The sequence below is a fragment of the Protopterus annectens genome, chromosome 13.part0 (genome assembly GCF_019279795.1).
Source record: "Protopterus annectens isolate FY-2018-M chromosome 13.part0, PAN1.0, whole genome shotgun sequence".
NCBI classification, from domain to species: domain Eukaryota; kingdom Metazoa; phylum Chordata; order Ceratodontiformes; family Protopteridae; genus Protopterus; species Protopterus annectens.
Genome location: NC_056747.1, coordinates 707,328,112 through 707,342,326, shown reverse-complemented (window position 1 = coordinate 707,342,326; position 14,215 = coordinate 707,328,112). Strand labels below are relative to the sequence as shown.

Here is a 14,215-nt window from a genome sequence, read left to right as displayed (position 1 = left end):
ATAGGCCTGTTGGGGCATGTGTATTTTGCTGTGTGGAATGTATATGCAAACACACAAGGCAGCCAATGAGAACCCCTACCTACCTATTTACTATTACACACTACTGTTCACCATACTATTTGCACACGCCAATGATTACAACTGGTGTACGAGTGGCTGCAGCACTACATCACACTATGCTTTTATGGGTCTCTCTCTCTCTGTCTCTCCCTTTCTGTCTGCCTCTCTATATAATGGTATACATATATGTGTCTATTAAACCCAGAAGATAGAGATATACATGTGCCACATACAAACTGATAAAGGTAATCATGTCTGATGGGGACAGGGAAAGACAGCTGAGGTATACATAGCTCACTGTATGCACAGAGATATATGGACATCACTGTTCTCTAGTCAGAAGTGGGTTCAGACATGGACTGAAATTAGCCAAGCGTAGGAGCATGTCCCATATGCCCATCATTAATTACAATGGGACTCCAGGTAAGAACTACCTGTACTCCAGTCCAGGAGATTTTTGTGCTACAGCCAGTTATCTGCTGGACCTGGTGGAACAGTCCAGCAACTCCCCGATATACTGCCTGAGGGATTTCCTGGCTGTGTGCTGTCTGCAATATCTGACCCATATGTAGGGTGTGCACAGTGTGTGCTGGACTGAACAGAGTTTTGCATAATATGTGGTACATTTTACATAGCACTGTGATTGCTTGGTACATCAGTGGCAGATTATAGATTGATGTGAGGAAACGCTGACAGACATTTGGGTTACCGACTGCATACACTGCAGGGAACCTATGCTACTACACAAACTGTTGTATTCCGCATTTTACATTAGTCTGGCCAGTAGTTCATCCTTCCCCCCATTATATATGGGCATTTGTCCTGCCCTGCTCCAGTTCCTGGCTTTGTCCACAGTTGCTGTTCGATGCAGGTGTAGGTATGCTGTGACTGGTGTAAGAGATGTTACACCACACACAGGAGTATGGACTTCACACCTCTGACTGTACCTGTTTTGCAGGTTGTCCAGCATAGTGCCCCATACGTCTGCTCTGCTCCTCAGACATTTTGTCTTGTACTGTTACTGTAAGGCTACATGTTGCTCAAACCTCTCATACTCTTACAGCCATTAACGTAGACAGGGCCATATACAACAGTGGGATATAGGCCCACACATGGGGACATGATTTTAATATTGCTCTTACAAATCTAGACAGTTGGTGGAATGGTTTTGTATTAGCATGCATTTTCCAATAGGTATGATGTCTGCACCTCACCTGTCTTATTAGTCGCTCACACCAAACTTTAGTAATTTGCCAATAGTTTGCCAGAAAACTGCAAATGTTATGACAGACAGAACAGATATACAAGCCATAAATGTGGACATTCTGTTAAACACTGTAAATTTGTGGGGTATGGATAGTGCCCACTGACTTGTACGTACGGACAGTTATGTGACAGCCTTTATATCCTGCTGCTACACTGACTTAATACAACATGTTGTTCTACTAGCCACCGTCTAGGTTACTGAGGGCTGTGTACTGTCCATATCCATGGCCTTCTGTCTCTCCATTTTGTCCGTCTTTTTCCAGCTTTTTTGAAGTAAGAAATATTGACATATGGACAGTCTGTAAAACTCCTACCATAGCTGTAGCTCACATGCAAAACTGCAGTTGCAGCCAGTCTCCAACCATGTACCACATCAACCATGGTAATGCACTTACCCACTAAGCCACAACAGCCACCAGACAGAGCAGTTTACTCCCCAACACTATCAACCACAGACAAACAAAGCACTTTGACCCTTGGATATTGGGGAAATGGTATATGTCACCAGGTTGATTGGGACAGCCCAGGGATTGTGTGGTCTGATGCTACTACCTTGCAAACATACTGTGGCTGCAGCTGTATAGGGACATAGGTGTGTTGGGGGTAGGGGACTCTAGCAATGACAGTCAAGCATCTGTCCTGTGACCCTGCTGTACGTCATTCCTTCACACAGTGCATTGGGTTTTGCTGACTTGGGGCATACTGCATATTAAGGGTCAGCCAGTATTGGACAGAGAGTTCCTGTTGTCCCACACAGCTATCAGCAGCTATCCCGGTAGCTCACTATTCCCTTGCATACATGCAGCAGGTCCGTACATATGCTACCATGGTCTACTACCATGGTCTACTACCCCATTCATTTGTTATAAAGAAGAGCAACTTGCCATGTGCCATCAGTGGTTGAGAACAGTGTTTCAGGGCTGTGTCTGTCTGATGCATGCTTTACACAGCCAATACATGGTAAAGTACAGGTTGTGTGGTATGGCTGGCATCCTTTTTACTACGTGAGCCGGAGTGAGGTATCCGTCCCTAGGTCATCAGTGCATGTACTATGCGTTCCCTCTTTGCCAAGGCCAGGGCATAATGGGCAGACCTACGTCTGCCTACAGGGATAGGCTCAGGAGGGTCCTCCTCTGAGTCCCCCTGTGGCTGTGGGGACCCTGGCACTGATGGGGGGGCTGTGTGTCCCTTCCCTGTGATATTCCTGCTGCAGGATCATATTGTGTAGCATGGCACAAACTGTCAACATGTGTGCACATGTGGCTTGAAAGTGCTGCAGGTCTCCACCAGATATATCAAGGCAGTGGAACCGTGACTTCAGCAGCCCAAACACACGTTCTATGATGCTCTTAGTTTGTGCGTGTGGCTCACTGTGGCATTCTTCAGTAAGTGTTTGTGCATTTCTGATGGGTGTCATCATCCACAGTTCTAGTGCGTAGCCAGCATCCCCCACTAGATGGCCGTATGAGATGTCCCCCCTGGCAAATGTCTTGTACAGCTGTGAGGCATGCCAGATGCAAGAGTCATGATACACATCCATGATAATGCCCTGGGCATTGCACACAACCTGGCAGTTGATGGGAGTGATACCCTTGCGGTTGACGTAGACCCTACTCTCTTAACCAGGTGGTGCTTTGATGTGCATGAGTGCAGTCTATGGTACCTAGTACCTCAGGGTAGTGTGCTACATGGTGGAAGAGACCCACATTGCTGACCCTCTCCTCAGGGGTGCAGGGTAAATAAATGTGCTCACTAGCATGTGTTTGCATGGTATCCAGGAACTGGTGGAGTACCCTGGATGTAGATGCCTGTGAGATCCCCATTATATCCCCAGAAGATCTTTGAAAAGTATCTGTAGCTAATATTATAAGGGCTACACATTCCTTTGTTTCCACTGGGATGGGTTCCCCTCTGTTGACTCTGGGTCTGAGTTGAGGCCGGCAGAGCTCAGTAAGTTCTTGTAGTATGTCCCTGTCTACCCTGTAGTGCTCTACAATCTCCAGCTCATGTAGCTCCTGGAAGGTCACCCTGGGCCTGAACACTCTTCTCCTTCTCAGTCTGGGCCTATTGTCAGCATCATCTTCACTCCTTAGTCTGGGCCTACTGTCAGCATCATCTTCACTAACCTCAGCCTCAAGCAAATACAGATGTAGCAGAGCAGTGGCAGCTCCTAGCATTTTGTCAGTTAAAATTCTCAAGTGTGTACTCCAATGGTGCAGAGTATGTGGGAAAATCAGATTGTAGGGTGTATGCCTACTTTATAGTGGTGTGCTGCATTTGCAGCCTGTGTGATTGATTCATTGTGCTGCATTCCACCTGATAGGTATAGCACTGGGAGTTTGAATGGGCCAGTATCTATTGAACAGGGCTTTATCAGTCAATTTCTACCCGATTGGCTTTCCTAGGCAATATTTTTTAATTTTTTTTCACTGCTAAGCAGTGCTGCAAGCCATGCAAACCCACAGCACTAGTGTAAACAATGCTCAGCAGTTTTGACCCTCCCACAACCATGGCTACACTTAGCTTTTCTTAAACTAGCTAAAACATGCTCAGCAGCATCAGAAACACACCCACCATGCTTAGCTGAGCGCAAACAGGCGCCTCTAAGCTCCAATCCATTTTAACATACTGTAACACACCCCCATCAGCTACCTGTTTGGCCTACACCAACAAGGTTCTAACCCTACCACAGTTTGTACCTGCAGACACAGTGGCCCTTTTTGCTATTCAATAACCCTGGCTCATTTACCTACACCTAATTGCGTATACCCCGGATACTTCACTACACCAGGGCCTGTCTCCTTAGCAACCACTGTAACCTGCCATTGTATGACTCTGCCAGCTGGGCACTATAATGCAATACTTTTGCAAGTGTGTAATTTTAATTTTATAAACTTATTTTATTTTTTTGCATAATGGCATGTTTGCGCATTACTGCACGCTGCTTAAACGTGATATATAGATTAAAAAAATATATTTTTTATTATACTGCATTGCTTTTTGGAATTACTGGCCATAGTTTTGGCCATTTGCATAACTACTGTGCACTGCCTACCCTATTTTTTGGGCTTTTACATCCCCTGGTTAAATTTTACAGTCTGGTATATGGTTTCGAACCGTGTATATTTCCTACACTGACACGGCACCTACACAGGTGCCTTTCTGCTTGATGAATCACAAATCAACCTCATTTGCATGGTTTTCACCAGCATATGAGATGTTTTGCATTCCATGGACACCGCCGGGTCCATATGCTCGTGCACGCACCTCAGTTCTGTTTCCAGGAACCCTCGACAGCCGTGTTCGGGCCACAACACTATTCCACCATGTAGAGTTTATTGAATTCCACCCCTAGTAAATACAGTAACAGAGATAAAACAGGAATTGGGATCTTTAGAAAGGGTAGGAACAAATTACATAGGAAAAATGTGAATTGTAGGAATGATACATGCAGAGGAGGCATGAGGTTTAAAATAATGCAGGATTTGAATAAGCTATGTAATGTCTGACCGACAATGACTTGATTAGTGTTGTATAATCTTGGCAACTAAAATTATGTCAATGTGTGTTGTCATTTATATAAATGTAAGACTGCCTACAGTGGCTATAAAAAGTTTACACACCCCAGTTAAAATGCCAGGTTTTTGTGATATAAAACAATGAAACCACAATAAATAATTTCAAAACTTTTCCCACCTTTAATGTGACCTATAACCTTTACAATTCAATTGAAAACAAACAAATCTGTTAGGGGAAAAATATAAAAAATAAAAAACGTACAATAAGCTGGTGGCATAAGTGTGCACACCCTTAAAATACTTTGTTGAAGCACCTTTTGATATAAATTATAGCATTCAGTCTTCTTGGGTACACACCTGCCATCAATTAATGAGACTCTGATTAACCCCAAATAAAGTTCAGCTGTCCTAGTAGGATTTTCCTTACATTTACTCAGTTGCTGTTACAGCAAAAGCCATGGTTCACAGAGAGCTTACAAAGCAAAGGGATCTTACTGTTGGAAGGTATCAGTCAGGAGAAGGGTAAAAAAAAATTTCCACAGCATTGGATATACCATGGAACACAGTGAAGACAGCCATCAAAAAGTGGAGAAAATATGGGACAACAGTGACATTGCAAAGAACTGGATGTCCCTTCAAAACTGATAAAAAGACAAACTGGTCAGGGAAGCTGCCAAGAGACCTACAGCAACACTGAAGGAGCTGCAAGAATTTCTGGCAAGTACTGGTTGTGTACTACATGTGACAATCTCCCGTATTCTCCGTATGTCTGGGCTATGGGGTAGGGTTGCAAGACGGAAGCCTTTTCTTATACAGAAAAGCATCTAGGCCCAGCTAAAATTTGTAAAACAATACATAAAGTCTCCCAAAAGCATGTGGGAAAATGTGTTATGGTCTGATAAGACCAAGGTTGAACATTTTGGCCACAATTCCAAAAGGTATTTTGGCACAAAAACAACACTTCGCATCACCAAAAGAACACCATCCCCATGGTGAAGCATGGTGGTGGCAGTATCATGCTTTGCGGTTGCTTTTTTCAGCTGGAACTGGGGCTTTAGTCAAGGTGGGGGGATTATAAACAGTCCCAAATACCAGTCAATTTTGGCGCAAAACCTTCAGGCGTCTGCTAGAAAGATGAAGAGGAATTTCACCTATCAACACAATGACCCTAAGCATACATCCAAATCAACAAAAGAATGGCTTCACCAGAAGAAAATTAAAGTTTTGGAAAAGTCCAGCCAGAGCCCAGACCTAAATCCAATAGAAAATCTGTGGGGTGACCTGAAGAGGGCTGTGCACAAGAGATGCCCTCGCAATCTGACAGATTTGGAGCGCTTTTGTAAGGAAGAGTGGGCAAATATTGCGCTTTTGTAAGAAAGAGTGGGCAAATATTGCCAAGTCAAGATGTACCATGCTGATAGACTCATTCTCAAGAATGATGAATGCTGTAATTAAATCAAAAGGTGCTTCAACAAAGTATTAGTTTAAGGGTGGACACTTATGCAACCAGCATTTTGCACGTTTTTTTTTTATGTTTTTCCCTGAACAGATTTGTTTATTTTTCAAATGTATTGCACAGGTCGTGTGTCTCATTAAAGGTGGGAAAAGTTTTGAAATGATTTATTGTGGTCTAATTTTTTTACATCACCAAAACCTGGCATTTTAACAGGGGTGTGTAAACTTTTTATATCCACTGTATGTCATATGTGAGAATTTAATAAGGATGTTTCTGATTTAAAAAAATAGTCTAAAACATCTAATCTAACAAGCCTCACCTGGACTCTCTCCCTTTAATAGGATGGTTTCTCCAGATGCTATCATGACCAGGGAATATTTGCTTATTCTCCTGACAGTTTTTTTTTAGTAGCCTAAGGTATAAAAGTAAATGGACAAGGTCTTTGTTATGGGGAAAGACTCTTCTGCTCTGGTTCCAGCTGTCCTGGAATACTTACCTCACACTTGTGACAAATGTCAAAGTTTTTTTTCCAGTAAGGTTATTCTGGTGCCAAAAAAGGTTATTCTTGTGACAATACCACACTTTCACCAGTTAGCAAATCGGTTATTTATCCTCTGCTGACTGGGTTAGTCCCAATGTGCTAGCAGCTTCTTCTCACAGAAGATCCAATTTGGTATTTATACAGACTAGAGGAAATTTGGCCGTAGAACATTAGCTTTATTTTAAGTCTTAAGGCTTTTTTTTTTTTTGAGAAGTACTCTTCTGTTGAGATCTTGTCTGAGACACCATTCCTTCATGGGATCTTAAATGTTATGCTTGAGAAATTAACACTTCCACCTTTCGATCCAGCAGAGACAACAAAGTTAAAGTTTTTGGTGTAGAAGACAATCCTTTTGTTAGCAGATACTTCAGTTAGAAGTTTGTCAGATATCCAGGCCTTATTTTCTAATTATTGTATTTTCCATAACAGTACAGCTGTGGACCAACTTCTTTTATGCCCAAAGTAAAAACTGAAGCAAATTTAAACCAACCAACCTGTATTACCCCAACATTTAGATGTTCGCCATCAAATACATTTTATTCGGACAGAAGTACAGATAAGAGGAGCACCTTTATGGGAGAAGTAATCAAAATACGTAAAAAAAAAAAAAAAAAGTATCCAAAGTCACTGTCTAGTTGACTATCTGATGGCACCATTCGTGGCTATAAAAATGTAAAAAAAATTACCTTTTAAACCTAAAACACATTTAATAAGAGCAGTGACTACTACAAGAATTTTTTTTCAAAATGTTTCAGTCAGCATTTGTGTTGCTGCAGTATAGGCTTATCTGCATACTCTTGCAAAGTAGAAGCTGGATGCAATTTCCAGGTGTTCAATGAACTTCAACTCTTATCTGAAGTAAACTGTCTTAGTACTACAAAGAAGGATGACTTGGGGATAGACTGGATCATGCAAGACATGAAAGTTAAACTTTTCACTCTCCATGACTCCCTGTCCATCCACTTCAACATACCGCTCATCCTTCCCCATCCCTTGTTGGAGGTGGCCTAAAAACATGTCTAAAGGCATGTCAGTTGAGCAGTATGATGTAAATGTTGCCCAAGATGGTGGTTTTATTTCTAGTGGTATGCTGTTTGTGTGTTCACTGCTCTCAGGGAATCCTCGATCTTGAAAAACAGACAGGCACATGGCATTGAGACAGTTTAAGGTGGTACAGCTAGGGAAAGCTTGAAGGTACTAAACCCATTAATTCCTGAATTGATTAGTCCTACAAAGTGGATTGACAGATTATGAAAATCTAGCATTATATTAATAAATGCATAAGGCCAAACCAGTGGTTTCGCCAAGCCAAAAGGAACAAGTAGTCAAGTATATCCTTGCAAAATCCTTGTTTATTATATACTTGACTACTTGTACCTTTTGGCTTGGTGAAACTACTGGTTTGGCCTTATTTGTTTTTATTATTTTGGAGTTTGTCTTTGTTCTGTTTATCAATTATATTAATAAATGAAAGTTGTGCATTTATCATAATTTATGGCAAACACTGCCAATGAAACTTAAGGAGAAAAGTGAAGTAAGGTGTGCATGTGGGGAGCATATTGTTACCACTGGTAACCTGTAATGGCAAGTGTTGAATGCTTTTTTGCCCCATGATTGCTGGCCATCAAGCCTCCTCTGAGAGATAGTGGCATACAGCAGCTCTATTTTGATCCTTCACCTTGAGGACAGGCATACCTGGCTTCTCCATGCTAGCCCCAGCATGACACCCTTGCTGCGAATCAAACAGGCTCAGCTGAATGACTAAGGACATTATCCCTCTATGCCAACACAGCTGGCTAATATCCAAGGGTCTCTGAATGAAAAACAAAAAGTTTGTTAGAGTCTGAAGAGTACAGAAGATGCAGCAGGGAAAAAACACACTTAAAAAATAAATATAACATACAAATTTTACTTGCACCTTTCAATGCTTCAACTTTTTATTGGGAATGTATTTTGTACTTCATTTCAGTGGAAATCTACATCATTAGGCTTCTGCCAAAATAGGTACTCACTATTGAGTTGCTGCTCAGTCTGCTTCAAAAGGCTGGTAGGAATCCTTCTCTGATGTTCCAGTGACAGGGAGCCCTTTGCAAAGACCACCTCCACTGGCATTTTCAACTCTAGCTGAAAAAAAATAAAGAACATTTCAGACAAAAGCTGATCATGTCATCCTGCATAAGCCAGAAGAAAAAGGTTGTTACTTCCATTAAGTGGTTGAAGCATGCACCCAACAGAACATCAGAAGTGCCCCACCTCAAGCATTTACAGTAAAAATTAATATTTGTTAATTTTTATTCATGCAGTTGACCATTTGCTGACCCAAGTACTTCTCTTTCACTGGATCTACATACCTCTACTTAAATCCCTGGACTTTTCTCCTACACGGATTATGGGGCAATGAGGGGACAGAAGCATTCCAGGACAGTGTCATGTTGCTACCATGGTGGGTTTCTGCTTTAACTCATCCCTTACACATACCCAGCAGTGCTGCAGGATGTTATGTACAGTGAGTGATCCATGCTGAACCACGCTCACTTGTACAAAAAGGCTGACATCAGCAAGCCATCCCACCAATCTACGGAAGCACTCTGTGGTAAGTTTCCTCCCATCTTCGCCAGGGGAATTGTACTGTGCTGTGTGGTCACCACCAGGGGAATTTTACTGCACTGTGTTCCTAGATGCATGTCCCACCCCCTCCACCCAGCTAGACACACTCACCCTCCCCTGCCAGCACGTCAGAAACCTGAGCCACTAACTGAACACAGGCTACCCAGGCTGCAGGCAGGCTTTATCTCACTACTCTACATCACTGGCTATTTGAGTCACTTTCTGGGTGGTTTTAAACTATGGCCTATTATTACATATCTGAACAATAACAAAAACTTAAAAGTTTCTAGAACAATATGAATGGGAAACATGATACAACAAAGAAGCTACAAAGGGCATAACACAGGAGAAATGGGTGGGCTTGTGCAGCTGCTTACATGAGCTTTCTGTATATTAATTTCCTACCCTATTGTTAACCGTACCTCCAGAACTCTGTTCCCAGTTTTCTACAGACTTACTCTTTCATCATCTCTCCTTTATCCTAAGGTATCCTTAATCACTTTCTACTACTCTAACATCCTGACTCTTCTTACTAGCCTCTTAACTTTCTTCTACATTCTCTCACTTTCAGACTTACCTGCTGAATCTTCATACTTTACTGATTGTCTTCCTTGACAGTCTACTCTCATCTCTACCCGCTCCGTTCGCCCTTCGGGCTCACTCAGCTCCCCTACCCTGCCCCCAATTCCCACTCGCCCCCAGTGCTCCTACATTTATTCCTCTAAAGACACACCCCCTCTATACCTACTCCTATCATACAAATCACATCATTAACACTCCCAGCCTCCTTTTTTTCACAACACACCCACTAATACCTACCTCTCATCCCTCCTTGCTTTAATACCCTACCTACTGCTATATCTCCTACATGCTTTAAAAACCTACCTCCCACTTCTCTCTCACCTCACTAACCATTAAAATGTCTATATCAACCACCCCTAACAAATTACATTTATTAATCTGGGTCTCACTCCTACCTCCTCTAGCAACTACCTATCTCTTAACCTCCTATGAACAACCACTCTACTCTTCTCTTCCCATCCAAACACACCTCAACACCAACATTACCTTTTTCTCCAAACTTCCTAAACCTCAGTCACAAACCCAGCTACCTACTAGCCAAATATCACAGACTAGCACACTAAGTTCACCAACCTAAAAACTAGAAAATTATTGGACTATTATTGTAAGCCTCTCCAGCCTAAACACTTAACACTCCCCCACTCATTATTGGATGGGGACATTCATCCCAACCCTGGCCCAAACTATCCCCTTACTACTGCAAACAGCAACCAAGACAAAACTAGGACCCTATCACCTACCAAACCTTCCAACTCACTCTCTATAGCACATCTTAATATACGTAGTCTTTGCAATAAAATTGCTCAAGTTCATGCCCTCCTACATGTCCACCTATTTGACATCCTATGTTTATCAGAAACATGGCTAAAACCTACCATTAAAGGACAATGAAATCACCCCACCTGGTTACAATATCATTAGACTTGACCGTACAGCCAAAAAGGGAGGAGGGGTAGCAATCCTCTAAAGTAGAGCTACAAGTCAGCACTATAAATCTTAACCTACCTCTGGACAATAGTGCAGAAATAATCTTCAGACTTCAGGTCAACACATGTAAAGCCATAAATAACATCTGTATATATCCTCCCCCAGGAAATAACATTAATACACTTGGGTATACCCTTAACTGGCTTTCTATTAATCTCCCACAAGAAACCATAGTCCTAGGGGACTTCAATATAGATTGTAATTCCTGTACTAGTACAAACCCCACCACCCATATTAACCTATATGGCTTCTCACAACTTATTAACTGCCCTACCAGAACTAATAGACTCTACAACAAAGAAAGTACCTTGGACTGGATACTTACTAATACTCCTCATCAAACCTACATAGCAGGAATCCTTCCAGATGACCTAAGTGACCTTTCACTAACTTATATTATCAGACATAAAACCAACCTAACATTCCCTAACACTTTCAGAACAGTACGCTCAAAAAAGCAATTTAACCCAGAACTTTTCCAAACAGAACTGAAACAATGCAATTGGTCACCATTAAAATCTCTCCCTCTAAATGAAGCAGTAGAATACTTCAGTTCCACATTCTTAACCATCCTTGACCACCACGCACCAACTCGCTTTATTAGAACCAAAGCTAAACCAGCCCCTTGGCTCTCTAATAATACTGGACAAAAAATCCTTCTCGGAAACAAATCCTGGGCAAAATGGCGTACTACTAAGAATCTGACAGACCGCCAAACCTTTAGAGAACATAGAAACATTACAAAAAAAGCCATCCTGCTAGACAAAAAGAACTTTTATCTCCAATTACAGCAAACATCTCACAAAGAACCTAGAACATTTTGGACTAGTATTAACAATCTTCTTTTCCCAGGCCAATCGATCACACCCAACCCACAAGGCTCAAACCCTAAGAATCCCACACAAACGCCTTTAATTCTTTCTTCACAGACGCCATCCAAACTCTTGCTAGCCACCTATCTCCTGATACCTCAAATCTGCCCACTTCTACAAACCCACCCCCATTATTTCATTTACAACCAGTGTCTAATTCCTTTATTTCCTCCCTTCTCCAAAAGTTAAAACCTACCACCCCCTCAGCTAACAAACTCCCAGCAGAATTCCTGCAAAAAGGAGCTAAAGCCATTGCCTATCCCGTTTCCATTCTGATAAATAGATCCATAAGTGAAGGAGCTGTCCCATCTATCTGGAAAATTTCTCATATCATCCCACTACATAAAGGGGGGAACTCCAATGACTTTTCTAAATTTTGCCCCATAGCTCTACTATCCCCTATTACAAAAATTATGGAAAAGTGTATCCATAAACAACTTCTTAACCACCTTCTCCAGAACAACCTACTTGCCAACTGTCAACATGGTTTCAGACCTTTCCACAGTACCACCACTGCCCTGCTATCGTTCACAAACTGCATCAACAATAACCGCAACAAAAATTTTCTCTCATCTGCAGTCTTCATTGACTTATCTAAAGCTTTTGACATGGTTAATCACCAATTACTTCTACACACACTGAATTCTGTTTCACTTGATCTTCTATCTATGAATTGGTTTACATCTTACCTTGAAAACCGACAGCAGGCTGTACTCTGGCAAAATAAACTATTTAATCACCTTTCTATCTCCCTCGGGGTCCCACAGGGCTCCATATTAGGCCCACTCCTATTTTCCATTTATATTAATGACCTGCAATCAGCTATTCCATACTCCACCTACATTCAATATGCAGATGACTACTATAATCTGCTCAGCCACTTCTCAAACTGAACTTCAGTCTCTTACCCAAAAAGCTTTCAACACTGTAGAACAATGGTTCTCACACCGCTGCCTCCTCCTAAACCCCAAGAAAACTAAACTGCTACTCTTCATACCAACCCGAAAGTCCACCTCTTTACATTTCAATCTCACTTCCAACAACGGTACTCTTATTTCTCCTGACCCAACCACTAAACTGTTAGGAATAACAATAGACAACAATCTCAACTTTGATACTCACATAAACACCACAATAAAATTAGTTAACAAAAAAGTAGGATCCCTTTACAGAATTAAATCCTATCTTACACCAGTAGCTAGGACCACTATAGCCAGAAATCACCTGATCTCCACTCTACTCTATGCTTCTATATACACCAATCTCTAAAAACAACCTTAACAAATTAGCAACATCCTATAATAATATTGCTAGATTTGCTACAGGCTCTCCTTTTAGAACCCATCACTGTTTGAATCTAAGACAACTAGACTGGCTAGAATTTCTTAACCAGCTCCAATTTCAACAGCTCACAATAGCCCACAAGACCCTGTATCAACCCAGCAACACTCCAATACTCTCTAGCCTCATTATACCTTATAATATTCTCAAAAATCTACGCTCCTCAAACAAACTGCTGATCAATACTACCAGACTCAACAACTCAGCAGGCGACTCCTTGTTCTCTAACTCTGTTGGAAAAATATGGAATAAACTACCCTCTGAAATCACATCTCAGACTTCTCTCTCACTTTTTAAAAGGAATCTAAAACTTTATTTCAATAAACACTGGCTATGCTCCTGTACTAACCCTGACTAACTTTTCCTATTCACTAATACTCACCCTTCATCCTTTACATTTTCCCTTTATGTTTCAATATACTATATCATTGCATATAAAAGTTATGTTTATATGTAAATTGTACCTTCTCACAAAATCACTGAGTATTATAATTTGTACTTCGTGTGAAAAAAAAAAAAAAACACTAAGGTTTTTATGTAACAATTGCTGTTTTTAATATCTGTCATAACTTCCATATTAACTTTGTATGATTTCTTGGAGCTTTTCTCCCCGGGCCTCTACTGAAAATGGACATGTATCCAGCTAGAATAGCCCGGTCAACAAATGTAAAATAAAATAAATAAATAAAATAAAATGAGTACACACAAGCTTCATAACTTCAGATAACCCTACTTGCTTAAATAAGTAATACCAATCACAAGAGACCATTTACAGGTGCAATTCAGATGAAGACATTCACACCAAAATAAAAAATGAACTAATTCACAAACATGGAGTACATAGTAGGTACAAAGTCCAGCACACAATTGAAACAATGAGCAATTATCAGCCGAAAAGAAAAACAAACGTGGATTAATTTTGATAGTAAATATGGGAAATGAGCAGCAGGTGAGAACAGATGGTGGAACTAGTAGTGATGTAGGT

At 41.2% G+C, this 14,215-nt stretch overlaps 1 protein-coding gene across 1 annotated transcript in view; it reads right to left on the bottom strand.

The window, feature by feature from the left end:
- PIGS (phosphatidylinositol glycan anchor biosynthesis class S) overlaps positions 1-14,215 on the bottom strand; it is a gene marked incomplete in the record, with an annotated part of 953,935 nt that overhangs the window by 771,127 nt on the left and 168,593 nt on the right. The window contains 1 exon segment of the mRNA XM_044054396.1: positions 8,854-8,965. Within this exon segment, the coding sequence (XP_043910331.1) occupies positions 8,854-8,965 (112 nt within the window).